The 27,971-nt window shown below is 55.2% G+C and overlaps 2 protein-coding genes across 6 annotated transcripts; one reads left to right on the top strand and one right to left on the bottom strand.

Annotated features, from left to right (window-relative positions):
• The first annotated feature begins 1,423 nt into the window (after positions 1–1,423).
• On the top strand, positions 1,424–10,055 carry GCDH (glutaryl-CoA dehydrogenase). 4 transcript variants are annotated; one of them, XM_058290519.2, is made up of 12 exons: positions 1,520–1,636; positions 1,720–1,755; positions 1,953–2,096; positions 2,181–2,243; positions 2,484–2,654; positions 4,136–4,265; positions 4,350–4,566; positions 5,883–5,986; positions 6,260–6,385; positions 6,615–6,775; positions 8,171–8,240; positions 8,473–10,055. In XM_058290519.2, coding segments are annotated over exons 1-12 (1,314 nt in total). In that variant the 5' UTR covers positions 1,520–1,545; the 3' UTR covers positions 8,474–10,055. The 4 variants fall into 4 exon arrangements, with proteins under 4 accessions (XP_058146504.1, XP_058146502.1, XP_058146501.1 ...); XM_058290521.2 differs by lacking the exons at positions 8,171–8,240; positions 8,473–10,055 and adding an exon at positions 1,424–1,440 and having other exon boundaries at positions 6,260–6,396; positions 6,615–6,752; XM_058290518.1 differs by lacking the exon at positions 8,473–10,055 and having other exon boundaries at positions 8,171–8,467.
• On the bottom strand, positions 7,767–27,903 carry SYCE2 (synaptonemal complex central element protein 2). Of its 2 annotated transcripts, none has more exons than XM_058290523.1 (5): positions 27,851–27,903; positions 27,141–27,256; positions 11,209–11,419; positions 9,363–9,551; positions 7,767–8,092 (listed from the first exon to the last, which is right to left on the bottom strand). In XM_058290523.1, exons 1-5 carry the CDS (start codon positions 27,863–27,865, stop codon positions 8,045–8,047), a joined length of 579 nt encoding a protein of 192 aa, XP_058146506.1. In that variant the 5' UTR covers positions 27,866–27,903; the 3' UTR covers positions 7,767–8,044. The 2 variants fall into 2 exon arrangements, with proteins under 2 accessions (XP_058146506.1, XP_058146505.1); XM_058290522.2 differs by lacking the exon at positions 27,851–27,903 and adding an exon at positions 27,636–27,842.
• Between the last annotated feature and the right edge of the window lie 68 nt (positions 27,904–27,971).

Below are 27,971 nucleotides of genomic sequence, written 5' to 3' on the forward strand. Positions count from 1 at the left end.
CAGAGGTCTGGTTTGGGTGTCAGGAGATCTGAATCCTGACCTCTGATCTGCCCTCTGGGCCTCCGTGACCTTGAGCAAGACCCGTCTGCTTTCTGGGCCTTAGTTTCCCCAACTGGGAAAAGGGCGGGTCATGGTAGATGTGTGCTTTTTTAGATCTTAGAAACAGAGAAGGTCAAGTAAGTTTACATGCCACAGAAATGCTCCTAATGAGGCACCCAGGTGAACCTAAGAGCACACAGTGTCATGTTACACACAGACACATAATTACACACACCTGTACATAGACTGAATAACACTGACACACACAGACACACAAGCACACTAGACACACATGCATACAAATATCCAGGCATAGCATGATAACCACCGCACTGAGGCACAAACCCACTGAAACAGAGTCATACACATAATACCATGGAGACACACAGTCACGTGGAGCTTACAATTATACAGAGAAACCATAAAGACATACAGCCACACTAACACAGTCACAATTACATAGGCACACAACCACCCATAGTCAACAGAGACCAAAAAAGCAAAAGCGCTCTTGCAACCACTCGGACACAACAATCATATACAGATATTGTGGTCTCAGATAATAATCACACCAGAGACAAGCAAAGGCAAACACATTCACAGGCACAGTCATATGGTAATACAGAACATCACCACACCGACACATCCATAAAGACTCACAACTGCACAAACACACAATTACAGTCACAGTTACAGACGTGCTATCTCACATTCAACCAGAGTCACAGAACTTCCGAGAAACGCAAATCGATCCCACCCAGCAGGACCTGCGACCACGTAGACTTAATCACGCACATGCAGACATACCGTGACAGGATCACACAACGTCCCAGAGAAACACAATCCCACCCTGACTCACAATCACTCAGGCAAAAGGCAAGCGACACCATCACACAGATGCTCCTCGCAGCCCCTCGCGTCACAGGCACACGGCGGGTGCCCACCCACGCACGGAGTCCCGCGTGACACACACGCAGTCACGCGTGGCTCCACGTGCTGCCTGGGCGGACAGCCCCTCACAGAGGAGGCCCTGAGCTCTGGCCTCCAGGACACCAGGACTCTTTTGCCTCGGGCTTCACGTCTCTTTGCCTTTTGGAACCCTCCGTACACGCCCCCTGCAACTGGCCAATCAGGAGTGGGCCGAGCCCCCTCGCAGGGCCAATCAGAGCAGGGAGCCGGAGGGCCAATGGGGCTGGCGCATTCGCCTTCCGCCCCTTCCCGGTTTCCTTCCTTAAAGGGGCTACCCCGCGGCGGCCTGGGCGCGCCCGCTCCGGCGGCGGGGGCTGTCATGGCCCTTTTAACGGGAGGAACCCGGAAGTCTCTTGGGCCTCCGCCCCGCCCACCCGAGTGAGGTCAAAGGGCTTCGCCGGTCGCGGTCCGGGCAGTGTGCGGGAGACCCAGGTAAGCGGCGGCGCGGGGCCGGGGCGGGCGGGGCGAGCGGGGCGGGCGCCGCGCGCCTCTGACGCCCGCGCCCCTCCAGGCCCGCCCCAGCCGCCCGCTGCCCGCATGGCCCTGAGCGGCGTCTCGGCGCGGCTGCTGAGCCGCGGGCCCGGCCTGCGCGGCCTGCGCACGTGGGGGCCGGCGGCGGCGCCCCCCGGTGAGTGCGGGGCCGGGGGCGGGGGGCCGGGGCCGGGGGCTCGCGGGCCGTCCCGGGCTGACCCGCCCGCGCGGTGCTTGCAGGGCCGGCGGCGAGGACGGAGGGCCGGCCGGCCAAGGGTGAGACCCCCTCCGCGCGCCCCCGCGCCCCGCGCCCGTCCGCCCCGGGTGGGCCCCGGCCCGTGAGACGGCGAGGGCGGAGCGGGCGGGCGGGAGGCCGGCTCGGGAGGCCCCTGTGCCCGCGCGGCCCTAGATGGCGGGGCAGGGCGGGGGGCCGAGGGCGCGGCCGCCGGCCTCAGCCTGCGCTCCCCGCGCAGCCTGGCGCCCGCAGTTTGACTGGCGAGACCCGCTGGTGCTGGAGGAGCAGCTGAGCGCGGAGGAGGTCCTGCTCAGGGACACGTTCCGCGGCTACTGCCAGGAGCGCCTCATGCCCCGCATCCTGCTGGCCAATCGCAACGAAGGTGCTGGCGGGGGAGGGTGGGCTGCGCCCCTCGCCAGGCCCTCCTGGGGGCTGAGCCTGAGCTCTGGCATCTGCCCCTTGACAGTCTTTCACCGGGAGATCATATCGGAGATGGGAGAGCTGGGCGTGCTGGGCCCCACCATCAAAGGTAGGGACAAGCTTCTCCCTACACGCTGCAGCCCCCCTCTGTGTCCTGGAAAGGGCCCCCAACCTTTCCCCAAGCCACAGTTTCTGGCCTGTAAAGTGAGACCGTGATCCCTTCCCTAAGCTTTGGGAATAAGATGAATAAACATTTCTCAAGCTCTGGACTGCCCCAAGCCCCTCCCTGGGGGCTATCTGGTTCTGTCTCCTGCTCCGAGCCGGGCTCCCCGCACTGCTCCCCCCACAGGCTATGGCTGTGCTGGGGCCTCCTCTGTGGCCTACGGGCTGCTGGCCCGAGAGCTGGAGCGCGTGGACAGCGGCTACAGGTCGGCCATGAGCGTCCAGTCTTCTCTCGTCATGCACCCCATCTACGCCTACGGCAGCGAGGAGCAGCGACAGAAGTACCTGCCCCGGCTGGGTAAGCAGCTGCCGGCCAGGACTGGCGGGGGTTCTCTGGGGTCTGGAGTACACGGTGCTCCCCGAGCCCACCCTCCGTCCTGCTCTCCAGGATAACACCAAAGGCCACCCAGGCCTCTGCCTGACCCGGGACCTCACCCTTACATGCAAACACTCGCCACCCTGTCATCTCCCAGGCCTTTTTTTTTTTTTTTAAAGATTTTTTTTTCCCTCCCCTTCCCCTCCGCCGGTTATCTGCTCTCTGTCCATTCGCTGTGTGTTCTCCTGTGTCCGCTCGCATTCTTGTCATGTGGCACCAGAAAACTGTCACTTTTTTTTCCTGTTACGTCATCTTGCTGCGTCAGTTCTCCGTGTGTGCGACCCCACCCCTGGGCAGGCTGCACTTTCTTTCGAGCTGGGCGGCTCTCCTTACGGGGCGCACTCCTTGTGCGTGGGGCTCCCGTATGCAGGGGACACCCCTGCGTGGCACGGCACTCCTTGCGCACATCAGCACTGCGCATGGACCAGCTCCACATGGGTCAGGAGGCCCGGGGTTTGAACCCTGGACCTCCCACGTGGTAGATGGACACTCTGTCAGCTGAGCCAAATCCGCTTCCCTCCCAGGTCTTTCCTGAATCTGCTCCTTTCTTGCCACTGTCATCTCCTCCTGATTTGCTTTCAGGTTTAAAACTTTTCTGTGGCTCTTCCACCCCAGTCTGAGTGCTTTTTTTTTTGTTTTTTTAAAGATTTATTTCTCCCCGCCCCCCTCCCAGTTGTCTGCTGTGTCCACTCGCTGTGTGTTCTTCTGTGTCTGCTTGTATTCTCATTAGGTGGCTCCGGAACCAATCCTGGGACCTTCCAGAGAGGAGAGGGGCGATTACTCTCTTGCACCACCTCAGCTCCCAGTTTTGCTGTGTCTGTTTATTTTCTCTCCTCTGTCTCTCTTCTTGCACCAGCTGTCCGCGTCGGCTGGCACTCCTGTGCAGGGCAACATTCCCATGTGGGCTGGCACTCCGCGTGGGCCAGCTCGCCCTCACCAGGAGGTCCTGGGCATCGAACCCTGGTAGACGGGAGCCCAATTGGCTGAGCTGCATCCGCTTCCCCAGTGTAAAGTTTAAAGTCCTAACTTCCTGGAGTCCACGAGGCACTGCATGACTGGCTTCTGCTGACCTTTCTGCCTCATCTCCGGCCCCTCTCCTGCCTGCTTCTTTCCAGCCAGATTCAGTTCTTTGGAACTCTCCAGATGTTCCTCTCCGCTGGGCCTTGCATGTTCTGTTCAGTCAGGAATACTCTTCTCCACATCCTTCCGCTATTTTACTCTCTGTCACTGTCCTTTGAGACAGTGTGGCTGACTCCGTCTTGCCTCCCCGGGGGCCCCTTCCTGATCTCGTCATTGTGAGCGTGGCCTGGCGGGGCCTGTCTCCTCCCCACCGGGCAGTGCCAGGGAGCAGGGCTAGCCGCTTTCAGCCCAGCAGCACTGGTGAGCCTGCCTGGTCCCTGCAGCCAGAGGGGAGCTCCTGGGCTGCTTTGGGCTCACGGAACCCAACCACGGGAGTGACCCCGGCAGCATGGAGACCAGAGCCCACCACAACCCGTCCAGCAAGAGCTACACCCTCCACGGGACCAAGACCTGGTGAGCGGCCTGGGGCCGGGCGGGCAGGTGGGCAGGGCCCGAGGGCGGTGGGCAGCGCCCTAACTGCCCTGCCCCACCCCCCAGGATCACCAACTCGCCCGTGGCCGACCTGTTTGTGGTGTGGGCCCGCTGTAAAGACAGTGGCATCCGGGGCTTCCTGCTGGAGAAGGGGATGCCGGGCCTCTCGGCCCCCAAGATCGAGGGCAAGTTCTCGCTGCGGGCCTCGGCCACGGGCATGATCGTCATGGACGGGGTGGAGGTGCCGGAGGAGAACGTGCTGCCCAGTGCCTTCGGCCTGGCGGTGAGCAGCAGCCACACTGGGGGCCGGGCCCGGGGCCCCTGCTGGTTGGGGACAGGAGGGCCCAGAGCCGTCCTCGAGGAGCCCGCGTGGCGACTGCGAGGCTCACCAGTGTGCGGACAGCGCGTCTCCTGGGGGCCCTCACACGCCTACTGGCTCTGCCCGGAGCACAGGGGCCTGAGGCAGCCTAAGCCTTAGATGCAGGTGCCTCTTTCTCTCTCCTCATGTCAGCTTCCTAGACCTGTGTGTCAACACCAGACCCCGAGCTGGCTGGCGCCGTGTGCCAGTCAGGAGTGAGCAGGCGGGAAGCGGACTTGGCCCAGTGGTTAGGGCGTCCGTCTACCACATGGGAGGTCCAGGGTTCAAACCCCGGGCCTCCTTGACCCGTGTGGAGCTGGCCCATGCACGGTGCTGATGCGCGCAAGGAGTGCCGTGCCATGCAGGGGTGTCCCCCATGTAGGGGAGCCCCATGTGCAAGGAGTGCACCCCGTAAGGAGAGCCACCCAGCGCGAAAAAAAGTGCAGCCTGCCCGGGATGGCGCCACACACATGGAGAGCTGACACAGCAAGATGACGCAACAAAAAGAGACACAGATTCCTGGTGCTGCTGCTAAGGATAGAAGTGGTCACAGAAGAATATGCAGCAAATGGACACAGAGAGCAGACAACTTGGGGGGGAGGAGAGAAATTTTAAAAAAAAAGAAAGAAATCGTAAAAAAAAAAAAAAAAAAAGAGTGAGCAGGCACTGAGCAAGGCCTGAGAGGCTCAAGGCTTTGGGGCCCAGGCTGAAGGGGGCCTTTTTTATAAAAATTTATTTCTCTACGTCCCTCCCCACTCATTGTCTGCTCTCTCTGTCCATTTGCTGTGTGTTCTTCTGTGTCCACTTGTATTCTTATCAGCAGCACCGGGAATCTGTCTCTTTTCATTGCCTCATCTTGCTGTGTCAGCTCTCCGTGTGGGCGGCACCATTCCTGGGCAGGCTGCACTTTCTTTCGCACTGGGGGCTCTCCTTACGGGGTGCTCTCCTTGCCTGTGGGGCTCCCCTACGGGGGGATACCCCTGCGTGGCAGGGCACTCCTTGCACGCATCAGCACTGCGCATGGGCCAGCTCCACACGGGTCAAGGAGGCCTGGGGTTTGAACCCAGTCTGGTCCTCCCATGTGGTAGGCGGATGCCCTAACCACTGGGCCAAGTCTGCTTCCCTGAGTGTGACTTTTGGCGTCTGCCCTGAATGCCCTTTGCTTACGCTGACATCATTCTGGGGAGGGGACTTCCCAGTATTTAAGCGGAGGATCTGAAGCCCCCTTCTCGACACCACAGGGCCCGTTTGGCTGCCTGAACAACGCCCGGTACGGCATCGCGTGGGGCGTGCTCGGAGCTGCTGAGTTCTGCTTGCACACGGCCCGGCAGTACACCCTGGACAGGTGATGGGGGGCTGCTGAGGGAGCGCCTGGGGCAGGGCCTGCTTGGGCTCCGTTCCTCACCACCCGTGGCGCCCCCGCCCCCGCCCACCAGACCTAACTTACTCCATCTGTGAAATGACCTATCAAATCCTTCCGAGCAGCTGAGAGCTGCCAGGGCAAGGTCCTGGGGGCCAGGGCAGCTTGGGAAGGCTTCCTGGGGAAGTGCGGCCCAGGGTGGGAGCCGGGTAGTGAGTGGGCCTCCCTCTCACCCTGACCCTGGCCTTGCCCGTCCAGGGTCCAGTTTGGCGCCCCGCTGGCCCGGAACCAGCTGATTCAGAAGAAGCTGGCGGACATGCTCACCGAGATCACGCTGGGCCTGCACGCCTGCCTGCAGCTGGGCCGCTTGAAGGACCAGGACAAGTAGGAGCTGGGTACGGGGCAGCGGGTGGCCCTTCCCGCCGGGTAGCCCTGGGGACCTGCCCCTTGTCTTCTGGCCTGGATGAGCCAGGCTAGGGGTGGCTCTGCCTGTCGCGCTCCCATGGCTGGGAGGCCCAGTGTCTGCTGTGGAGCTCTGGCGCGGGGACTCTCTGCCTGGCTGGGTTCACCAGGGCGCAGGGACACCCGTAACCCAGTGCTGCGCTGCCACCAGGGCCACCCCGGAAATGGTCTCCCTGCTGAAGAGGAATAACTCTGGGAAAGCCCTGGACATCGCCCGCCAGGCCCGCGACATGCTGGGGGGCAACGGGATTTCGGACGAGTACCACGTGATCCGGCACGCCCTCAACCTGGAGGCCGTCAACACCTACGAAGGTAGGGGTCGCGGCCCTCAGGCTGGGGTCGCGGTGGCCTCGGCGTTTGGACGGCTGGGGACAGTGGGTGGGGAAGGGGGCTGGAGACAGCAGGCCCGCGTCCCGTGTCCTACTCCCGGCTGCCCTGGCTGGCGGGAAGGACTAGAGCAAGCCCCGGCCTCCCGCCCTGGGTGGCGGGATCACGGGAACAACGCCTGAGGCCTGGGCAGGCCATGCTGGGTGGCCGCAGGCTTCCCCCTCGCTGTTCCTGAGGAGGGGCAGTCTCTGAGAGGGACACCCTCCTCCAGCGCCTCGCGCGCTCCCCAGCAAGCTGGCGGGGGCCGGGCAGCGGGAGGGAAGCCTCCGCTCGGGAGGGAAATCATCTGCAGACATTGGTGTTTACACCTCACAACTGGCTTGTGACTCACACGGGGGGCCAGAGCCACTCGTCTCGTGGGTAGACAGACAAGAAAAAAAAAAGAATGAAAAAGAAAACCTGACAGCCCCGCGTGAGGCCTGCGGGACAGCGGGAGGAGGCCGGCGCCCACGCTGTGGCGAAGACGACGGAGGGGCTTCCCTGGCCTTCCCTGGCCGAGGAGGTGGCTCAGCTTCCAGACGGGCCATCGGGCCGGGGGAGGCTGCCGGCTCCGCAGCCCCCACGGACAGTGGAACCGAGCCAAGGGGAGGCAGCTGGAACATTCCAGACAGCCAGGGAAGGGCCCTTCCCGTGGGGGAGTGAGGGGGTCAGCTCTGTGCTGGGGCCGCCTTCCTCTGGAGGAAGGCCTGCCCGTGCCCTCCTTCCGCCCCCTGGGAATGAGGAGGAGCTGAGGGGTGTGACCGTGCGCCGAGGGCAGAAGAGGCCCCCGGACGCACGCGGGAGTGTGCAGTGGACCCCTTTCCCAGCCAGCTCTGGCGGGGGCCGGGGAGTGACGGCGACTGCTCTCCCGCGGCGTCTGCCTTCCCACACGCCCGACGTGCCTCCCAGCCTCCGTGGGAAGGAAGCACCGCTCGGGTGGAAACCCAACGTTTAATCAGCAGGCGGGGTTTGGGTGGGGTGCGTTTGCCAGGAGGGGGGAGAATCGAGGCTGGGCCCGCCCTGGGGCTTGGACTTACTGCCTTTTGGGGTCTAGCAGGCGGAGCAGTGGGTTCAGCCAGGATGCTTTACAGAAGAACGGGGGATTGCACATAGCTCGCGTGGCCAGAGGGCCTCTGAGCCCTGGCAGCAGCTGTCGCCTGGAGGCGGCTGTCGCCTGGAGGCGGCTGTCGCCTGGAGGCGGCTCGCAGGGCGCCGTCAGCACTCGCCGTCTCTGTAGGTCCCCTCTTCCTCGGAAGGAGCAGCCTGGGGGCACAGGGAGACAGGCTTCAGAGGAGGCCGGGCACTGTGGCAGCTCCAGCTGACTCGGCATCTCTCGTTCAGGTACACACGACATCCACGCCTTGATCCTGGGAAGAGCCATCACGGGGATCCAGGCGTTCAAGGCCGGCTAGTGAGCGCCCCGTGGGGCCCGTGCTCCCCAAGCACCTTCCCGAGACACGCCTGCATGGACTTTGGGAAGTGCTGAGACCCGTGGGGGGGGGGGGGAGAGGGGGCGGTGGGGGGCCTGGAACTCGAAAGAGGCGGTGGCCGGTGTGTGTGACAGGGCAGCGGGTAGTGTGTGTGACGGGCAGCGAGGGGCCTTGGCCTTTCGGTATTAAAATTTCCCTTTTGACGCCATTCAGATTTCCTGCTTCTAAAGAAGACGGAGGAGGGTGGAGCGCAGTGGTTGAGCGCCTGCGTCGAATGTACGAGGCCCCAGGTTCAATCCCCAGTACCTCCTAAAAAAAAAAAGACTCAGTCCTCTGTACGGGGTTTCTCAATTTTTCCTCAAATGAGGATGATAATGGGCCCTGTTTACCTAGGGAAAGAAGCCCCTCTTGACTTGGGGGAGGGAGAGAGAAGGGTGCGCTATTCCAGGAGACTTCTGAGCCACTGACCGCTGTTTCTGGCCCAGCAAACCGCCTCTCACTGGAGGGTCGCACTGCGCCCTCTGCCCCCAGCCCTTGACGGTGTTGGAGCAGAGCGAGGGTGAGGGCAAGAGTCTCCCCTGCCAGCCTGGGGCCACGTTCAGCTGCTCCTGCCTGAGGAGCTAGCGCCAGCAGGGGCACAGCCAGGGGCCGCGAGTGCCGAGGCGTGGTGGGGTGACTCGGCCCTGTGCCTGGACAGGTCTGGCCCGTGGCCCTCTGAGCTGTAGGCTCTTGTGGTAAGGAGGCCCGGGCGAGGCAGGGCAGGCCCCCGGGTGTGCCCTGGGCTCAGGGCCGTGGGGCAGAGGGGACCCTGGCCGGCAGGCCAGCCAGCGACCTCGCCCTTTCCGTCGGCGGAGCTGCCCACGTGCTCGGGGGGAGATCCCGGCCAGCCTCTCAGTGTGGTGGGCGTAGCTCTGTGGCCGAGCACCCAGTACATTCTCAGTGACGCCGTATCATAGTGGAAGGCCCAGGCTTTGTGTGGACTGGCGCCCCCAGGGGATTCGGGCTCGGTGCCCGAGCTAACTGCCTTGGTTCCCGTCCCCCCGATGGTCAGCCTCGCCACCCCACCCCTCCTTCCCTCCTTCCCCCGGCGCCCCCAGCCCCACCTCCGGCTGGACACACAGGTCTTTGTACACTGACTCCACGCTGTGGCAGACTTGCTTGAGCTCCGTTTCCAGGTGGCTGATCTTGGCCATTTTCTGGTTGAACTCTTGGAGCTTCTCCTGAATGATCTGGTTGTGGTGATTGTAAAGCTGGTACATCCTCTCCTCTAACTTCTCCGTCAGATCCGAGACCTTGTCAAGAATAAGACGCGTTCTTGGAAAACCAAGCAAGAGGCGTCACGAGGTGCGCTCTAAGTGGCTCGCTTACATTTCTGCCATTTGCCTTCTAAAAACGGTAAGAACAACTCCAGTGACTGGGGCTCAAACGCCTACGTGTTAATTTCTTTTTTAAAACAGGAAGCAAAATTATCTAGTACAAGCTCCCATATTCAGACAGAAGTGGGTGTAGCTCAGTGGTTGGGTGTGCGCTTCATATGTACGAGGTCCTGGGTTCAATCCCTGGTACCTCAAAAAAAAAAAAAAAAAAAGGAAAAACACACAGGTCAGAAGAAAATATGTAACCAGGTGGCCTGTGGGGGTGGTATCAGAGGTCTCTGTATTTTTTTCTACTATGTTGTACTTTTCTATACTCTCTAAATTTTCTATTGTATAGGGAGGAGGGAAAAAAGCAGAGAAAAAAAGGGCAATCTGTCACTGGGCTATGACATGAGGAATAAACAAGCTATTCCACTCCTAGGATCCATTATACTTTTTTTTTTTAAGATTCATTTATGTATTTCTCTCCCCTTCCCTCCCCCTCCATTGTCTGCTCTGTGTCCATTCGCTTTGTGTTCTTCTGTGTACGCTTGCACTGTCAGCGGCACCGGGAATCTGTGTCTCTTTGTTGCGTCATCTTGCTGCATCAGCTCTCTGCGTGTGCGGCGCCACTCCTGGGCGGGCTGCACTTTTTTTGTGCTGGGCGGCTCTTCTTACGGGGCTCACTCCTTGCGCGTGGGGCTCCCCTACGCGGGAGACACCCCTGCAAGGCAGGGCACTCCTTGCGCGCATCAGCACTGTGCGTGGGCCAGCTCACCACATGGGTCAGGAGGCCCGGGGTTTGAACCCTGGACCTCCCATGTGGTAGGCTCTTATTGGTTGAGCCAAATCCCCTTCCATTATACATTTTGAAGGAGCATCAGGCACACAAATTAGCATCTGACCAGAGTAGCCAGCCTTCATTACAAAGGAGCCCCAGGCATGACCCAGCTACAAGTTGAGGGACCTTGACTGTCTGTCCTGGCCCATCTGACGACCTCTGGAGCACATGTGGGTGTGATAAAGGAAGCTATGGGGAAGCGGATGTGGCTCGAGCAGTTGGGCACCCACCTATCACATGGGAGTCCTGGGTTCGGTTCCCGGTGCCTCCAAAAGAAGATGAGCAAGATGGTGAGCTGACGCAACAAGATGATGACGCAATGAGGAGACACAAGAAGGGACAATGAGAGACACAACAACAGGGAGTGGAGGTGGCTTAAGTGATTGGGCGCCTCCTTCCCACGTGGGAGGTTCCCAGTTCAGTTCCTGGTGCCTCCTAAAAAAAAAAAAGCTGAACAGACACAGAGCAGGCAGCATGGAACAAGAGTGCTGGGCTTTGGGCATAGAAGGCTGTAGCTCCTCAGCCTGGCTCTCTCACTCGGGCAAATGATTTATTTCTCAGCTTTCTCATCTATGAAATGGGTGGGATCTCTCTGCAGGACAGTCAGGGTGAAAGGAGACTCTCTACACTAACTGCCCAGGACCCTGCCTGCGACATAAGATGCTCGGTGGGGTTCATTCTCCCGTTTTACGTTCGGAACGCACTGCTCCCCATCCCTGCGGGGGTTTTGCTCGTGAGGAGAGTGTCTGTCACCTTGTTCTTGAGGCTGTCCCTGAAGTTGGTCATTAGCGCGTGGTCCTTCTGCCTGCTCTCGTTGATGTTCTCAATCAGCTCCTGTGCCCTCTTCTTCAAGGTGGCGATGCTCGAGTCCAGGGAGGAAAAGTAGGGCCCCAGCTTCCCCTCCGGCACCGCCAGCTGGCGGTTGGCACTGGAGGTTGCGATGGGGGGGCTAGACACTTGACTTCTGAAATGACAGAAAAAGGAGATCGGTGCCCTGTTCCGCCGAGAGCTGGGTCAGGTCTGAATCGGCTGCGGTGGGAGGACGACCCATCGTCTGTCTCCTGGGGTGACAGCATGTTTCCTAGGCTACTTCATTCACGCAGCCACCCTGGGACATAGGGGAGGGACCCCCAGTTTATAACAGAAAAACACAGAGGCACAAATTAAAGAGGCCAAGGTCCCAGAACAAGGAAATCTGACTCCAGAGCCCGTGGTCCTTTACTTACACCAAGCTGCTGCTTTGAGATGAGCCTACAGGATATAAATGGTGTAAATGCTTTCTTCTTTTAAAAAAAAAAATGTTTATGGTGGTAAAAAATATACATAAATCGTTTTGTTCATTTTAAGTGGACAGTTCTTGGACATGAAATACACTGACTCTACTGTGCAACTTTCACCACTGCCTATTTTCAGGATCCTAAACCAAAACTCAGATTCGTTTAGCAATAACTCCTCACTCTTACCTCCCACCACCCTTTGCAACCCCTGCTTTGCTTTTTGCTTCTGTGAATTTGCTTATTCTAAGTATTTCATAGAAGAGAAAGCATGCAATCTTTGGCCTTTTGTGTCTGGCTTATTTCCGTCAACACGATGTGTTCTAGGTTCATCCATGTTGCAGCATGTACCAGCCCTTCTTTTTATGGCTGAGTAATATGGATAAACCACATTTTGCTTATCCATTCATCTGTTGATGGAAACTTGGGTTGCTTCCACCTTTTGGGTATTGTGAATAATGTTGTGATGACAGCTATTTTATTCCCCAGTGTTCATCACGTCTTCTGCTTAGCTCTATTAATAATTAGGTTCTATTAATTATTGAAAGTAGTCTATTGAAGTCTCCAGTTTCTCTCCAAATATACCGCCTCCAAGTCTCTTTTTCTCTCTTCACTTCTGTCATTTTTTTCTTCATGTATTTTGGGGCTGTTGTGAGGTGCATATAATCATTATATCCTATTGCTGGATTGAAGCTTTTGTCAATACATAATATCCTTCTTTGTCTCCTGCAAATCTTTTTTGACTTAAAGTCTATTTTGTTTGAGTATAATATATAGCCATTCTGGCTCTATTTTTTTTTTTTTAAGATTTATTTTTATTTACTTCTCTCCCCTTTCCCCTGCCCCATTGTCTGCTCTGTGTCCATTCACTGTGTGTTCTGTGTCCACTTGCATTCTTGGTGGCGCCAGAAATCTGTTTCTTTCTGTTGCGTCATTTTGCTGCGGCAGCTCTCCATGTGCGTGGCGCTACTCCTGGGTGGGCTGCGCTTTTTTTTCGTGTGGGGTGGCGCTCCTTATGGGACACACTCCTCGTGCATGGGGCTTCCCTATGCAGGGGACACCCCTGCGTGGCACGGCACTCCTTGCGCACATCAGCACTGCATGTGGGCCAGCTCACCACATGGGTCAGGAGGCCCTGGGTTTGAATCCTGGAGCTCCCTTTTGTTATGCGGACCCTCTAGCAGTTGAGCCACATCCGCTTCCCCTGGCTCTATTTTGATGACTCTTTGCATGGTGCATCTTGCACCTTTTAGTTTCAGCCTTCTGTTTTTGTGTTCCTAAAGTAAGTCTCCTGTAGATAGCATATAGAATGGCTAATGCTTTTTCATCCAATCTGCCAAACTCTGCCTTTTAATAGGACAGTTTAACTCATTGACACTTAAGGTAATAACTAAGGAATAATTTACTTCCATTTCACTATTTGTTTTCTGTATGTCTTCTTTGTTTTTTGCTCCTCAGTTACTCTATTACTGCCTTTGTTTGTATTTTGTATTTAATGTAGTATACCATTTTGATTCCCTTCTTTCCTTTTCTCTAAACTTTTATTTTCTTAGCAGTTACCTTGGTAAATACAATGAACATCTTCAACTTTTAGTCTGACCAGTACCAACATAGTTTCAGTAGTATACAAACTTTCTATTCCTATATAGCTCTGCCCCCTCTCACTATTTGTTGTTTTAGATTACATTTTTGTTTTGTTTTGTTGGGGTTTTTTATTTCATTTAAAAATTTTTTCTTATTTGTTCAGATTATACCTTTATACATTGCCCGTCCATTAACATAAATGTTATTTTATTCATTTGCCTCTTAAGTCATATGGGGGGGTGGGAAGTAGTTACAAACCAAAAATACAATACAGGATTTTACATTTACCTATGTAGTTACTTTTACCAATATTCCTTATTTCTTCTTATGGCTTCGAGTTATTGTCTAAAGTCCTTTTGTTTCAGCCTGAAGGACTCGCTTTAGCATTTCTCATGGGGGAAAGTCTTCTAGTGATCAACTCTTTCAGCTTTTGTTTATCTGTGAATGTCTTCATTTCTCCTTCATTTTTGAAAGATAATCTTGCCAGTTACAGAATTCTTGGTTACAGGGACTTTGTTTGTTTGTTTAAGGACTTTAAATATGCCATCCCACTGGCCTCTGTGGTTTCTGATAAGAAACCCACTGTTAATCTTAGCAGGGGGAAGTGGACGGTGGCTCAGCTGATAGAGCGTCCGTCTACCACATGGGGGGTCCAGGGTTCAAACCCAGGGCCTCCTGACCCGTGTGGAGCTGGCTCACATGCAGTGCTGATGTGCACAACGAGTGCTGTGCCATGCAGGGGTGTTCCCCACATAGGGGAGCCCCATATGCAAGGAATGCACTCTGTAAGGAGAGCCACCCTGTGTGAAAAAAGTGCAACCTTCCTAGGAGTGGCGCCGCACACATGGAGAGTTGCCGCTGCAAGATGACACATGAAAAAGAGACACAGATGAACACACAGCGAATGGACCCAGAAAGCAGATGACTGGGGGCGGGAGGAGAGAGAAATAAATGAAAAAACTAAATAAGGGAAGCGGACTTGGCTCAATGGTTAGAGCATCCGCCTACCACATGGGAGGTCCACATGAAAAAACTAAACAGGGGAAGTGGACTTGGCTCAATGGTTAGAGCATCTGCCTACCACATGGGAGGTTCACGGTTCAAACCCAGGGTCTCCTTGACCCGTGTGCAGCTGGCCCATGCGCAGTGCTGATGAGTGCAAGGAGTGCCCTGCCACGCAGGGGTGTCCCCCGCGTAGGGGAGCCCCACGCGCAAGGAATGCGCCCCGTAAGGAGAGCCACCCAGCGCGAAAGAAAGTTCAGCCTGCCCAGGAATGGTGCTTCACACACGAAGAGCTGCCGCAGCAAGATGATGCAACAAAAAGAAACAGATTCCAGGTACCGCTGACAAGAATAGAAGCAGATACAGAAGAACACACAGTGAATGGATGCGGAGAACAGACAACTGGGGTGGGGGGGGAGGGGAGAAAAATTAAAAAATAAAAATAAAAAAATCTTAAAAATTTGAGGAAAAACGAAATAAAACAAAAGAAATCTTATTGGGGATCCCTTGTATGTGACAAGTTGCTTAACTCTTGCTGCTTTCAAAATCCTCTTTGTCTTTGGACTTTGACGACTTTGCTCTATGTGTCTTGGTGTGGATTTCTATCTTAGAGTCTATCCTGTTTGGGTTTCACTGAGCTTCCTGGATGTGCAGATCCATGTCTTTCAGCAGCTGAGGGAAGTTTTCAGCCAGTATTTCTTCAGACACTTTTTCTGCCTCTTCTCTCTCTAGTACCTTCTGGGACTCCAATGATGCAGATGTTGTCCCTCGGGCTGTTCATTTTCCTTATTTTTTTTTTCCTGGATAATTTTTTGTCTTATCTTCAAGTTCACTAATCCTTTGTTCTGCCTTTTCAAATCTGCTTGTTGAAGCCATCCAATGAGTTCTTCATTTCAATCACTGAACTCTAAAATTTGGTTCCTTTTTATAACTTCCATGTCTTTAGTCTGTTCAGATGTCTTCTTAGTTTCCTTTGTACGTGGGTTCCTTTTGCTCACTGAACATATTTAAGACGGCTGATTTAATAAAGTCTTTCACTCATAGCACCAATGTATGAGCTTCCTCGGGGATGGTTTCTGGTGGATTTCTTTTTCTCCCGTGACTGGGCCACACTTTCCTGTTGGTGTGTTTTGTAGTTGTCTGTTGGAATCTGAATATTCCGAGTATTATGTTGTTGTGTCTGGAGATGTAGCTCCTGCACTCTTCTGGGATTGCAAGAGTTTTTGTGTGGGTTTTGTTGTTGTGGTTAAGGACTGGAGCTGTCAAGTTATGACTTTCCAAAGTACTTCTGCTACCAAATGGGGAGTGGAGAGAGGAGAAAAAGAGAAGGTACTGCTTCTGGAAGAGTCCTCTGCTGCTTCTTCCTGCAGCGGACTGGGACAATGGCCATCCTCGTGGCTGGCCCCACAGCGATCCGAAGTAGCTGCTCAGGAGCAGTGACGGGCGAGCAGACGGCTTCCCCCCGGAGTATGGCCCGGGCGCCGAGGCTGCAGCCCCCGCTGTCGCCTGCCACAGGGCTGGGGGCTGGCAGCCCCTGCACAGAGGGTGAAACTCACCAGTGTTTACCACAATCAATGGGCTGTTCCTCCTGTTTTACCCTGCATACTGCACAGTGTTCCATTAGACTCCAGAGTTCCAACATAACTGAACCAGACAGTTCCTGCCCATTCAATGATTGTTTTGTGGAGGGACTGATTCCTGCAGCTTCCTGCTTCACCATCTTCCCATAGTCCTCTCCTTGCCATTCCCCCCCCCCTTTTAAAAAAAGATTTATTTTTTTATTTCTTTCCCCTTCCTCTCCCCCCCGCCCCGCCGTTGTCTGCTCTCTGTGTCCATTTGCTGTGTGTTCTTCTGTATCCTCTTGCATTCTTGTCAGCGACACCAGGAATCTGTGTCTCTTTTCGTTTCATCATCTTGCTGCATCAGCTCTCCGTGTGTGCGGCGCCATTCCTGGGCGGGCTGCACTTTCTTTTGCGCTGGGCGGCTCTCCTTACGGAGTGCACTCCATGCGCATGGGGCTCCCCTATGCGGGGGACACCCTTGAGTGGCAGGGCACTCCTTGCGCACATCAGCACTGCGTGTGGGCCAGCTCTACACGGGTCAGGAGGCCCTGGGTTCGAACCCTGAACCTCCCATGTGGTAGGTGGATGCTCTATCCATTGAGCCAAATCCGTTTCCCCCTCCATCCCCTTTTAAACTTACTGAGTGATGCCCACAGCAAGGAGACCACTTGGGGCTCATGTAGCTGCACGTCCCTGCTCCCACCAGGTGAGGTAAACACTTGTGAAAAGTTAGTTATGTTTCCCACATTGCTTGCTAGTTGTACATGTGACTGTAATTAAGTAATTAATTGAGATACTGCATTAATCAATAAAATAGGGGTGTCTAAAAAGGTAAATTGAATGACTAAAGGTGATCTAATAAAAACGGTGTAATTGCACAACTATAGACTGGGGCAAAGATCATAAAAATTGAGGATTCCGTATTCAGATTGCTTTGTCAGGGCCTGTGAGTTTTCACTTACTTAACAAAACTAGAAATTGTGGATAATGCATTATGAATGAGGCTTATGGGGGGGGAAAGTTGCCATCTCTCATCCTCAGCAGACTTATGGGTCTTTTAAATTACGATGAAATGAAGGCAAATTTCTTATTTTTAAAAATTCTCTGATATATCTGACTTGTTTGATACCCGATCAAGGACAAATTCTGAACATGTAGTCTAACAGGGCTGCTACTTGGAGAATAGCTACTGTTTCTTCAACGCTTCCCTCTGCCAGGCCCTGTGCTAAGTCACACCCCTCGCCTTCACATCCGTCCTCTTGGGTTGGTCCCCTCATCAGTTTTACCTTTTAGATGGGGACCCAGGCTCAGCATGGGCAGCTTACCTTCTCAGTAGCACAAGGCCAGCTGGTGGCAGAGCCGGGCTGGGTCCCTGCTGTGTGCCCAGCTGGCCTGGCTCCCCAGCCTGCCTCTCATTTCCCTTTCGGATGCTCGGGCCCCACTGCCTTGGTGCGCAGCTTCCTTGGGACCCTCTGGGTCCTCTCGGCTCTGAAGGGCTGAGACTCGGAGGCAGTAGCACAGCAGGTTCTGAACACACTGAGTGTCTGGGTTTGCCAGGCGACTGTGACAACCACCACACAATGGGTTTGGCTTAAACAAAAAGCATTTATTAGCTCACGGTTTCAAAGGCTGGAAATCCAAAACCAAGGCGTCGGCGAGGCGGTGCTTGCCCCTGGAGCCCGCGGTGTTCCCGGGCTGGGCGCTGCAGGCCCTGGGGCCCGCGGCTTGCCGCTCTGCGTCCTGTCACATGCCATCTCTCTTTCCTTACGGCGGCTCTTCCAGTTCCCACTGACCTCCTGCTTCTGCTTCCTCACTGCGGCTTTCTCCTGCCTTCTGGCTTCCAGGTTCTTCTCTTTATAAGGCCTCCCCTAATATGGATTAACACCCACCCTGATTCGCTTGGCCACACTTTAAGTAATAACAACACATCTTCAGAAGATCCTATTTACAGTGGGTTTATACTCACAGGGATGCAGATTTTTTAAAAAAAATTTTTAAAGCAATTTTTTTTTTTTAGAGATTTATTTATTTCTCTTCCCTTTCCCTGTTGTCTGTACTCTGTGTGTCCATTCGCTGTGTGTTCTTCTGCATCTGCTCCCATTATCTGGCGGCACTGGGAAACTGCATCTTTTTGTTGCATCATCTTTGTTGCGTCAGCTCTCCGTGTGTGTGGGGCCACTCCTGGGTGGGCTGTGGTTTTTTCACATGGCAGCTCTCCTTGTGGGGTGCACTCCTTGTGTGAGGGGCACCCCTACGCGGGGACACCCCTGCGTGGCACGGCATCCTTGTGCACATCAGCACTGTGCATGGGCCAGCTCACCACACGGGTCAGGAGGCCCGGGGTTTGAACCCTGGACCCTTCATATGGTAGACGGATGCTCTATCAGTTGAGCCACATCCGCGGATTAAAATTGAGAGCGTGTCCTTCTTTGGGGCTCATAATTCGACCTACCACACCAGTTCACACAAACCATGACTGCAAGTCAAACATTGCTCACTTAGAAAATTCTTCCTTCGCGCAAGGAGTGTGCCCTATAAGGAGAGCCGCCCAGCGCGAAAGGAAAGTGCAGCCTGCCCAAGAATGGTGCCGCACACACGGAGAGACACAACAAGATGACGCAACCAAAAGAAACACAGATTCCCATGCCGCTGACAACAACAGAAAATTCTTCCTTGGTTTTCGGATGCTTTCTCCATAAAACCATTTTTTCTTGGCTCTCATTCTCCCGACTGCTTTAGCTCTTCGTTCTGGCTCAGAATCCAAGCACAGGGGAACCCAAAGCACGAGATCCCAGGTGGCCGGTGTGCTCGTGTGCACGAAACTTCCCGAGCCCAGTAATGCTGGCAGGTATTCCATGCCCAGCACTTCTGGCCTCTGTGCCTTCACACTTCCCCTCTAACTCGTCCTTTAAGGCCCAGTTCAGAATACTGCCTCCTCTGAGAAGCCCCCAATGGCCCTGTCCACGGTCGATTAGGGAGCTGCCTGATACTGCTCTCTAACTTCCCCCGGCACACTTCTACCACCGCGCACTCTGGCCACCACTCATGGCCCTGCCTCCCCAGGGGACTGTCGCATTTCTCTCTGCAGTTCCAGCATCTGGCACGTAGTAGGTCCTCCGCTGTTTGCTGAATGAGTGAGGGGCGCCTTCTTGCCGTCTAGTCCTCCCTTCTCTGGCATCACACAAAGAATGCAAGTTCAGCAGGCTCCAGAACCAGAGTGATGGGTCCAAGGCATCGATCAAGATGGAAAGTGTGCTTCCAGTGTAGGCCATTATTTTATACCGAAGGTTTACATCAGCTAGCTGGAAAGAAAAACAAACTGACTAGAAAGCACCACTCCCTAACATTCTCATGAAAAGACGTTTTACTGTGGAACAAAGGCTTACTCAGGAGTTTACAACTGTCTAGCCTGCAATTACTCTTCCAGGGATAGTAAGACATAAAGAGACTGATTCAGACCTGGAACACACCAAATTTTAACATCCAGATTTCTGTAACATCTGGATGCATGTGGATAATACAGAATGGGTGGCTTGTTTTGCTTTTTTTTTTTTTTTTTTAAGAACAGCCCATGAGTATAATGGAGATAGGAGGACAGGCTCCAGAAAACCTGGTATTTGACTTCCCTGAGACCTCAAGTCCAAGTTCTCAACTGTTCAGCCTAAACCCCAGGGTCTCTTGCTATATTGCTGGTGGCCTCAAGCCCCCCTCTTCCCTTCAACTTTGTGCCACACCCACTCGCTCGGCAAAACCCCACCCTGGTACACCATCGCCAAGTGCTTTCTCTTTTCCACCACTCAAGAACTTCAGTATTGCCGGGGCCACTTGGCTTCCTTTCTCTCAGGGCTGGTCACCTCCCCTGCTCATGCCTCCCACGGGCCATTCCTAATTCTCCTCTCCTTCACCCCACACCTGCCTCCCCTTGCCCTGGGCGCATAAAGAAAGGGTGCAGGCCAATCACTCCCTCTACTGCCTGCCCCCGCCTACAGGTGTAGCCGTAACTGCCCTTCGTCTCTCCAGACCTCCCAGCTCAGTGGGAGAGACATGGCCACGCTCTGCCTGGCTCCGGCTCCCATCCTTCTAAACTCCTCCTCCTCTTGTGGCTGCAACCTCTCCCTTTTTGCTGGCTCCTTCTCCTTGACAGGTTATTTCAAGCCTCTCCTGTCTTTAACACAAGACATGCACTCACACACCTCTCTTCCACCTCAAGTCTGCCTCCAGCCGGCCCCCACCTTCTTCCTGATGGCCAAGGTTCTAGAAAGAGCTGACTGCACTTTCTGAGGACACCCTTTTTTTCTTTTCCTTCCAACCTCCCACTCACTTCTCAACTCTTTGTACTCAGAAGTCCCTGCCCCAGTTCTCAAATGAAATGGCTCCTGTGTGTGAAACTGATCGGCCCGGGACACTGACGGTTCCCTTTGCTGCCGTTCCCTCTTGGCTGTCTGCTTCACCTTCCCCAGACCTCCCCGGCGCAGTGGCGCTGGCCTGGCCTCTCCTCGGTTCCCCGTGCGCGCGCTTCCTGGGCGCCCTCACTGGGCCCTGCACGCCTCCTCTGCAGAGTCTTCCCGGGTGCCCCCTGGTGGGGCGAGGTGCACGCAGCGCCCTAGAGACTCGCTGACCCGCGCCTCCCCCTCCTGGAGGGCGGGGGCCGTGTCTCACTCATCCGTACATCCCCAGCATCGACCCCTCGTGGTGGAGCTGATGAACGTGCCCTGAGTGACTAGGGAGGCCCTCCGTTCCCACCCTCACTTCCACGACTCCTGGGCGCATCCTGTCCAGCCCGGGCCTCTCCTGAACTCCACACGGGAGCACACACGACGCCCTCCAGGCCGCCTCCACTGGGCTGTCCCCCAGAGGCATCACAAGCTCGGGACCTGCAAACCAAAGCCATCCTCTTCCCCCCAGCCCGATTTCATTCTCCTTCCTCTGAGTGAATGACACAGCGAGGCCCCCGGTTTCCAAGCCAGACTCTTCGCGGTCGGCCTGGAAGTCTGGCTCGTCCGTCTTCCCCATCCTGTCCCTGCAGCCTCTCATTTCGGCCTCTAACTGCTCTCAAATGCAGCATCTCCTCCCCACCTGACCGTTCGCAAGCCTGTGCTTAGCATCTTTCACCGGGGCCCTAGAACGCTTCTGACCTGCAATTTCACCTCCCGCTCCTGCTTGGACTAAGACGGCTCCCCCCCAGCCACAGGATCAAATCTGAACCCCTCAGCACAGCACCCAAAGCCTCCCAGGGCCCTGCCTCTTAAACACACACACCCCCCTCCCCTTTCCAGCCTTACTCCCTTCTACTGCCCCCTCCGCCCTCCAACTCCAGCAATGTGGAACCATCCACAGCTTCACCAACCCCCTGGTCTATCGCTTGGAAGGACCTTCCCTTTCTGTTACCGTTTCATTTATTCCATTTTATTTTAATTTTTTAAAATTAAAGCTAATAGATCACAATCTGCCTCCTTCTTGAAGCAACAAACCGAGCTTCTGTTCCTGCCCCCTTGCTGCGCCTGATTATAGCACTGTTCACAACACTGCGCTTTTTCTCCGAGCCAGCGTCCTCCAGAGGCTGTGCAAGCCAGGAGGGCGGGGACTGCGTTCTCCGCACAGGTTTTCAGTATTCCAAAGCTCCATAAATAGGCAGTGAATACCTAAAGGAACGAACTGCTAACGGAGCTGGTTGTCCTGTTACCCCAGGAAGCCTTGTGGTCTCAAGCTCTCCTGGACAGCTGGAACGGCTTCAGGATCCCGAAATTAAAATCAATGATCTAACCAGACGTGGCTTTGTGCGTAATGGTTCACAACCTGCTTAGGCTGCCAGCGGTCCAGAGCTGTGCCTTTCTGAGGCTCAGGGGAAGAGGATGGAACGGATTTTCATGGCAGCAAGGCAAATGGTGAAAAATCACTTGGATTCAGCTAATTCAAATTCTTTGCGGGACAAAGGCCTGCATCAGATGTCTGCAGAGAGTTTCTTTTTCCGACCTTCCCTTTGGGGATTTTTTCCCTTTCTATTTTCATTTTTCGAAATACTCGGCAGCTGCATATTAATCAGGATGCTAATGAATCACAGGCTTCCCTGGGCCTGCATTCGCCAATTAACTTTAATAAACAAAATGCACAGCGTCCTCTCCCTGGCTTCCCCCGTTCCCAGGGCCTGCTTCAGATGCCGAGCCCTGGACCGAGGCCAGGGAAGGGAAGTCGGCCCGACTCAGCGCCGGGTGTGCGAGCGGTGGGGGCGGGGACGGCGAACGCGGCGCCACGCTCGTCTGTTACTGTCTGTCCTTCTAAGGATTCCCTAATTCAGCTGCAAGGGTTAGGAAAGAGCTTCTGAGCGGGGTCCTGGCTGGCAAGGGGCCCGGGAACGGGGGAGGAAATGGGTCTAAGCACAGAGACCATCTGTTCGCTCCAGGTAAAGCCGTGATTGGCAGGTGTGTGAGCCAGGACCCCCCGCTGCTAAGGCCCTCCCTCCACGGCCTCTGTCTGATAGACAAGGAAACAAGCCGTCAGCCACTTAGGACCCCGGCGGGCGGGGGTCCCAGGAGGGGAGCCGAGCTAATCAGACATTCCAGGAGGAACAGCGCCGGAATCGCGGGCTCCCAGGCAGAGCGCTATTTTGCACAGGCAGGGAGCGGGTGGGTTTGCACGCAAGCTGACCAGCCCTTTCTTTCTCCTCCGCTTTGCTCTGCAGAATGGTGTTAATGTTTTAATTGCGTTGCGGAGCGTCCGACGCCGGGCCTGGGCTGGCCCTCGCGCTGGTTTTCACTCCCCTGCCCTTCAGTCCCAAGCATCTGTGGAACTCCTTAGAGTCTCTAAACTATTTGCAGGTGTCTGTGGTTCTTCCCCCGGCTAGGGCCTGGTCGAAACATGCTCTATGCAATAAGATGTTATCAGATAAAGCACTGGAGCCATTCCTGCGCCTTTTTTCTGGTCTCCAGTTGACGGCACGCACCTAGGAACCGTTCCACCCTGTGGCCTGCTTTAGTGCAGAGGATTTGGGGAGGCAAGGGGAAGCCGGCTCTATGGCTGGAGCCCTCAGGGCCCCTGGCCTGAGCCTGGCCTCCTCTCACTCTCTCCTGTGAGCTCATTCGCCCCTCGGCACCACAGCCATCTGAAAGGGCAACTCCCGTCGCACCGTCTCCCTCACCCCACCCTGAGCTCCGGGTCAGCAAATCCAGCTGTCTTTTGGACATATCCACGTGGATGTCCTCAGCCATCTCAGAGTCAATGAGGATAAAACGGAACTCGTGCCGGAGGACCCACCAGCGGCCAGCAGCGACCACAAGCTGGTGTGCTGGCAAATACCCGGCAATCAGCTCTCTGGGGGAATAAACCCCAGATGGGTAGTGTTGGTTGATTTCTATGGCGCAAAGACTTCTACGCATAATCAAATCAAACTACCTACCTGAAGTCACTAAATGCCAAATGGGGAAGATAGGGGAAGCCGTGTAGAACTGGCTCTGGCAAGCTGGTTAAGGAACCGGCTGCTGCACACGTCATGGCCGGGAGTCAGCTTCGGCTGATTTCCTCCCCTCCTGTCTCACTAAACGATCCCCCTCGAGCCATCCACATCTCCCCATCTCCCTTGCTAGATGCCACCCCGGCAGGAGCCCCCCACCGCATCTCCCCACGTCTGCTCACCACCTTTCCCCACCATTGTCCACAAAGCAGCCAGTAGATATCTTTATAATCTGAATCTGAGCACAGCTTGTCTCGGCCCCTGCAATTCCCCTCCCAGGTTTATACCAAGAGAAACAGAGACACTCGTTCACAGAAAAACTTGTACACAAACCAAACGTGTATAGCAGCACAATTCACAATAGCCCCAGAGTGGAAACAACCCAAGTGTCCATCAGCAGAGGAATACATAAGCAAATTGTCATCCATCCCCACAATGGAATATTATTTAGCAATAAAAAGGTACGGAGGAGATGGGCAGCAGCTGTGGCTCAATCGATTGGGCTCCTGCCTACCATATGGGAGGCCCTGGGTTCGCGTCCCGGGGCCTCCTTGTGAAGGCAGGCTCGTCTGCAAGCTGTGGCACGCCACCCTGCCAGCCAAACACCGCGTTGTGCCGTCTGGCCCGTAAGCGCCGCAGAGAGCCGATTCAGCAAGGTGACACAACAAAAAGGGAGACAAATAAAACACACACACACACAAGAGCGCACAGAGAATGGACACAGATTGCAGAGAGCAAGCAAGCCACAAGTGTGGGGGGAATAAATAATAAAAATAAACAGACACACAGAAGAACGCACAGCAAATGGACACAGAGAGCGGACAGCAAGCAAGCCACAAGGGGGGGTGGATAAAAAAAAATGGTATAGAGGGGAGCGGATGTGGCTCAAGCAGTTGTGTGCCCACCTCCCACATGGGAGATCCCCGGTTCAGTTCCCCGTGTCTCTTAAAGAAAAAAACAAAAAACAGACAATGAGCAAACAATGTGCAAAAAACAATGAGCCAGGGAAGCGGCTGTGGCTCAATCAGTTGGGCTCCCGCCTACCATATGGGAGGCCCTGGGTTCGCATCCTGAAGCCTCCTTGTGAAGGCAGGCTCGCCTGCATGCTGCAGAGGGCCGCTGGTCTGCAAGTGCAGCGGACACCTGACTCAGCAAGGTGACGCAACAAAAAGGGAGACAAGCAAAAACAAAACAAAACAAAACACAGAAGACTGCACAGCAAATGGACAGAGAGCAGAGAGCGAGCTAGCCACAAGGGAGCGGGGATAAATAAATAAAAATAATACAGACACAGAAGAATGCACAGTGAGTGGACACAGAAAGCAGACGGCAAGTAAAAAGCTGCAAGGAGGGTGGATAAAAACAAACCAACAATGAGCAGACAGCAAGTGCTAACAACAAGCAAACACACCAGGGAGTCATCTGGGAGCTGAGCGGGGAAGGAATAGAGTTCTGATTCATGCTACAGCATGGATGAACCTTGAAGACATTAAGCTCAGTAAAGGAAGCCAGTCCCAAAAGGCCACATATTGTATAATTCCGTTCCTATGAAACGTCCAGGTTAGGGAAACCTAGAGAGACAGAAAGCAAATCCATGGTTGCTGGGGGAAAGTGGATATTTGGGGGCTAACAGCTAGGGTTGAGAGTTTCTCTGGGGGGTGATGAAAATGCTCTAAAACTGACTATGGCGATAGCTGCACAACTCTATGAGTATACTAAAAACCACAGAATTATATGCTTTAAATAGGTGAATTGTATGGTAGGTGATTTTCTTCAATAAAGCTGATATTTTTTAAAAATCCTGGGATGCGAATGTGGCTCAAGCAATTTGAGTTCCCGCCTACCACATGGGAAGTCCTGGGTTCAGTTCCCAGTGCCTCATAAAAAGAAGACAGAACACCTACCGAAAGGATACAGAGAGCAGACAGTGAACACAAACAACAGCAGGGGATAAATAAATAAATCTTAAAAAAAAAAAAATCCTTAGAATAAAGTCCAGAGGCTACAAAACACCCGTGACCTGCCCCTGCTGGGCCCTCCAGCCTTCCCCTGGCACCCACCCCGAGCCACATCGGCCTTTTTCCAGGGCCCTGACAGCCATGCACAGCGGATTTGCACGAGCTTCTCTCAGCTCATCCTGCCATCCCTCTGCACACACCGCTGCACGGTCCTGCCCTGCTCTTTATCAGCACCACTTCGTTAATGGCAACCCACTTCCCTGACAACCCACTCGAGGGTGAACTGCTCTTGGTGGCAGATGCTTTCCTAGCACCCTGGTCTCTTCCTTGCAAGTACCTGTTCTATATCCGTACCCCACCCCACCCATCCGATGGACACACTGGGAGGGTGTGGCTGGCGGACAGTGCATCCCTGGTGCCAATTACAATGCCTGGCGCACTACCTCCTTGCTGTTTGGTGAACACACCAAGTTCATTCCTACCTCAGGGGTTTCGTACCTGTGGTAACCTCTGTCTGGCATGTTTGGGCCCCCAGAATACCTCCTGACGTGCTCCTTCCCATGGTGCCTGACACTCCATACTTTTCTGTCACTGGTGGCTCTTTCTCTGCTTTGTTTCTTCACAGCGTGGGCCACCACCACCAAAATCACATTTTTCTTTTTGCATTGTCTATCTCTCTCTTAAAAAAAGAGTCAGCTCCAAGAGGGCAGGAATTCTTATTAGTTCCCTGCTGTTCCCCGAACATCTAAAATAGTGTCCTGGGAAGCGAATTTGACCCACTGATAGAGCATCAGCCTACCACATAAGGTCCAGGGTTCAAACCCAGGGCCTCCTTGACCCGTGTGGAGCTGGCCCATGCACAGTGCTGATGCGCGCAAGGAGTGCCCTGCCACGCAGGGGTGTCCCCCGTGTAGGGGAGCCCCACGCGCAAGGAGTGTGCCCCGCAAGGAGAGCTACCCCAAGCGAAAAAACTCAGCCCGCCCAGGAGTGGTGCCACACACATGGAGAGCTGACACCGCAAGATGATGCAACAAAAAGTGACACAGATTCCGGGTGCTGCTGACAAAAATGCAAGCGGACACAGAAGAACACACAGCGAACAGACACAGAGAGCAGACAACAGGGGCGTGGGGGTGGGGGTAAGGGGAGAGAAATAAATAAATTAATTAAATTAAAAACAAAATAAAATAGTATTCTGCCAAAGTAGCCCCCCAACCTCAGGAAATATTTAGTGAATAAATAAATGTGCAAGACTAACCTCTGAGTCATCCCTGATGCCTCTCTTTCTCTCACCCTCTATATCTGATAGCCATTTCTTTCAGTCCTTCCTTCTTATTTTTTTTTTTCTGTCCTTCCTTCTTAAAACACATCCAGAATCGGACCACTTCTAATCACCTCCATAGCTTCGCCAAGGGTTAAGCCGTTGACATCTTGCACCTGGGTACTTCTCCCTGTCCCCTCACTGATCTCCCCATTTCTACACTTGCCCCCAACAATTTATTCTCTACACAGAGGCCGGAGGGAGACTTTAAAAACTTTAATCCAGGGGTCGGCAAACTTCTTTTGTCAGTATTTTTTGGCTTTGGGCTTTACAGGCCGTATTTTCTCCCCCGCCATGGCGTGACTTTGTGCAAGCAGCCAAAGGAACAAGCGCACGGCTGTGTTCCAATAAAACTTTATTGACAAAAACAAGCGGTGGGCCGGATGGGGTCACAGTCTGCCGCCCCCTGCTGGCGTCACATCGTGTCACTCCGCTATTCCACACCCTCTGGGGGCTCCCATCACACGGGGCGTCATGACGATTCTTAAGGCGCCCCCGGGGGCCCGGGGTGACCCCTGGGGCTGGGCTCTTCCTCACCTAGCAGGCCCTCGACCAGGCTCGTCCTCACGGTCCTCCTCGCCCTGCAGGTGCTCCTTGCTGTCCCCCAAGGGCCGGGGCTCCTGGTCCTTGGCGTCCCCGTGGGACACGTCCACCTGCGAGCACAGCCGGCACTTGAGAGCCAGCTCGGGGAGGGCGGGCGAGGGCCGGCCTCCTCCCCACCCCGCAGGCCCGGGTATCTCCGCGTGGCCCTCTCCAGCACGATGGGGACCCTCAGCATTGGGCCTTGGGGTGATGGGGGGGGGACCCTGCGCCCGCAGGCAGGGTGGGGAGGCCCTGCGCCCGAAGCTAGCGCCGGGAGAGAGGGAACTTGGGGGGCCCGGGGCGAGGGGAAGGCTCTGGAAGGGGCGCCAGGGGGCCTGGGCTCCTAACTGGTGTTTGTGGTGTCTCGAGTCCTTCCAGGAGGGAGAAGAGGTATAAAGAAAAGAATAAAAGGAACGGGTGCGACGCGGGGGTGCCTGAGCCTCTCTCTACCCTGCTCCGGCCACGCGCCATGCGTGGGGGTCTGCCCGTCTGCCCGATGCCGTCAGCCGCGCGTCAGTCACACAGTCCGTCCGTCAGTCAGGGCCCGGTCGGTCAAGTCAGGAGATCGGGGCAGGGCCGGAGGCGGCTCGGGCCGCCGGGGAAGCCCGGGGTGGCGGTCGTTCCCCGCCCCGTCCGCCCCCGTGAAGGAAACCAGAGCCTCGTACTCGCGGTCGCTCCATCCCGCCCTTTCCCGCCTTCACGCTCGCGCGCCCTCTGCGCACGCGCAGGCCCCGCCCCCGCGCGTGCGCCGTCCCCGCGCACGTGCGGCGGCGCGGCCCCGCCCTC

Source organism: Dasypus novemcinctus, chromosome 30 (genome assembly GCF_030445035.2).
Source record: "Dasypus novemcinctus isolate mDasNov1 chromosome 30, mDasNov1.1.hap2, whole genome shotgun sequence".
Lineage (NCBI taxonomy): Eukaryota > Metazoa > Chordata > Mammalia > Cingulata > Dasypodidae > Dasypus > Dasypus novemcinctus.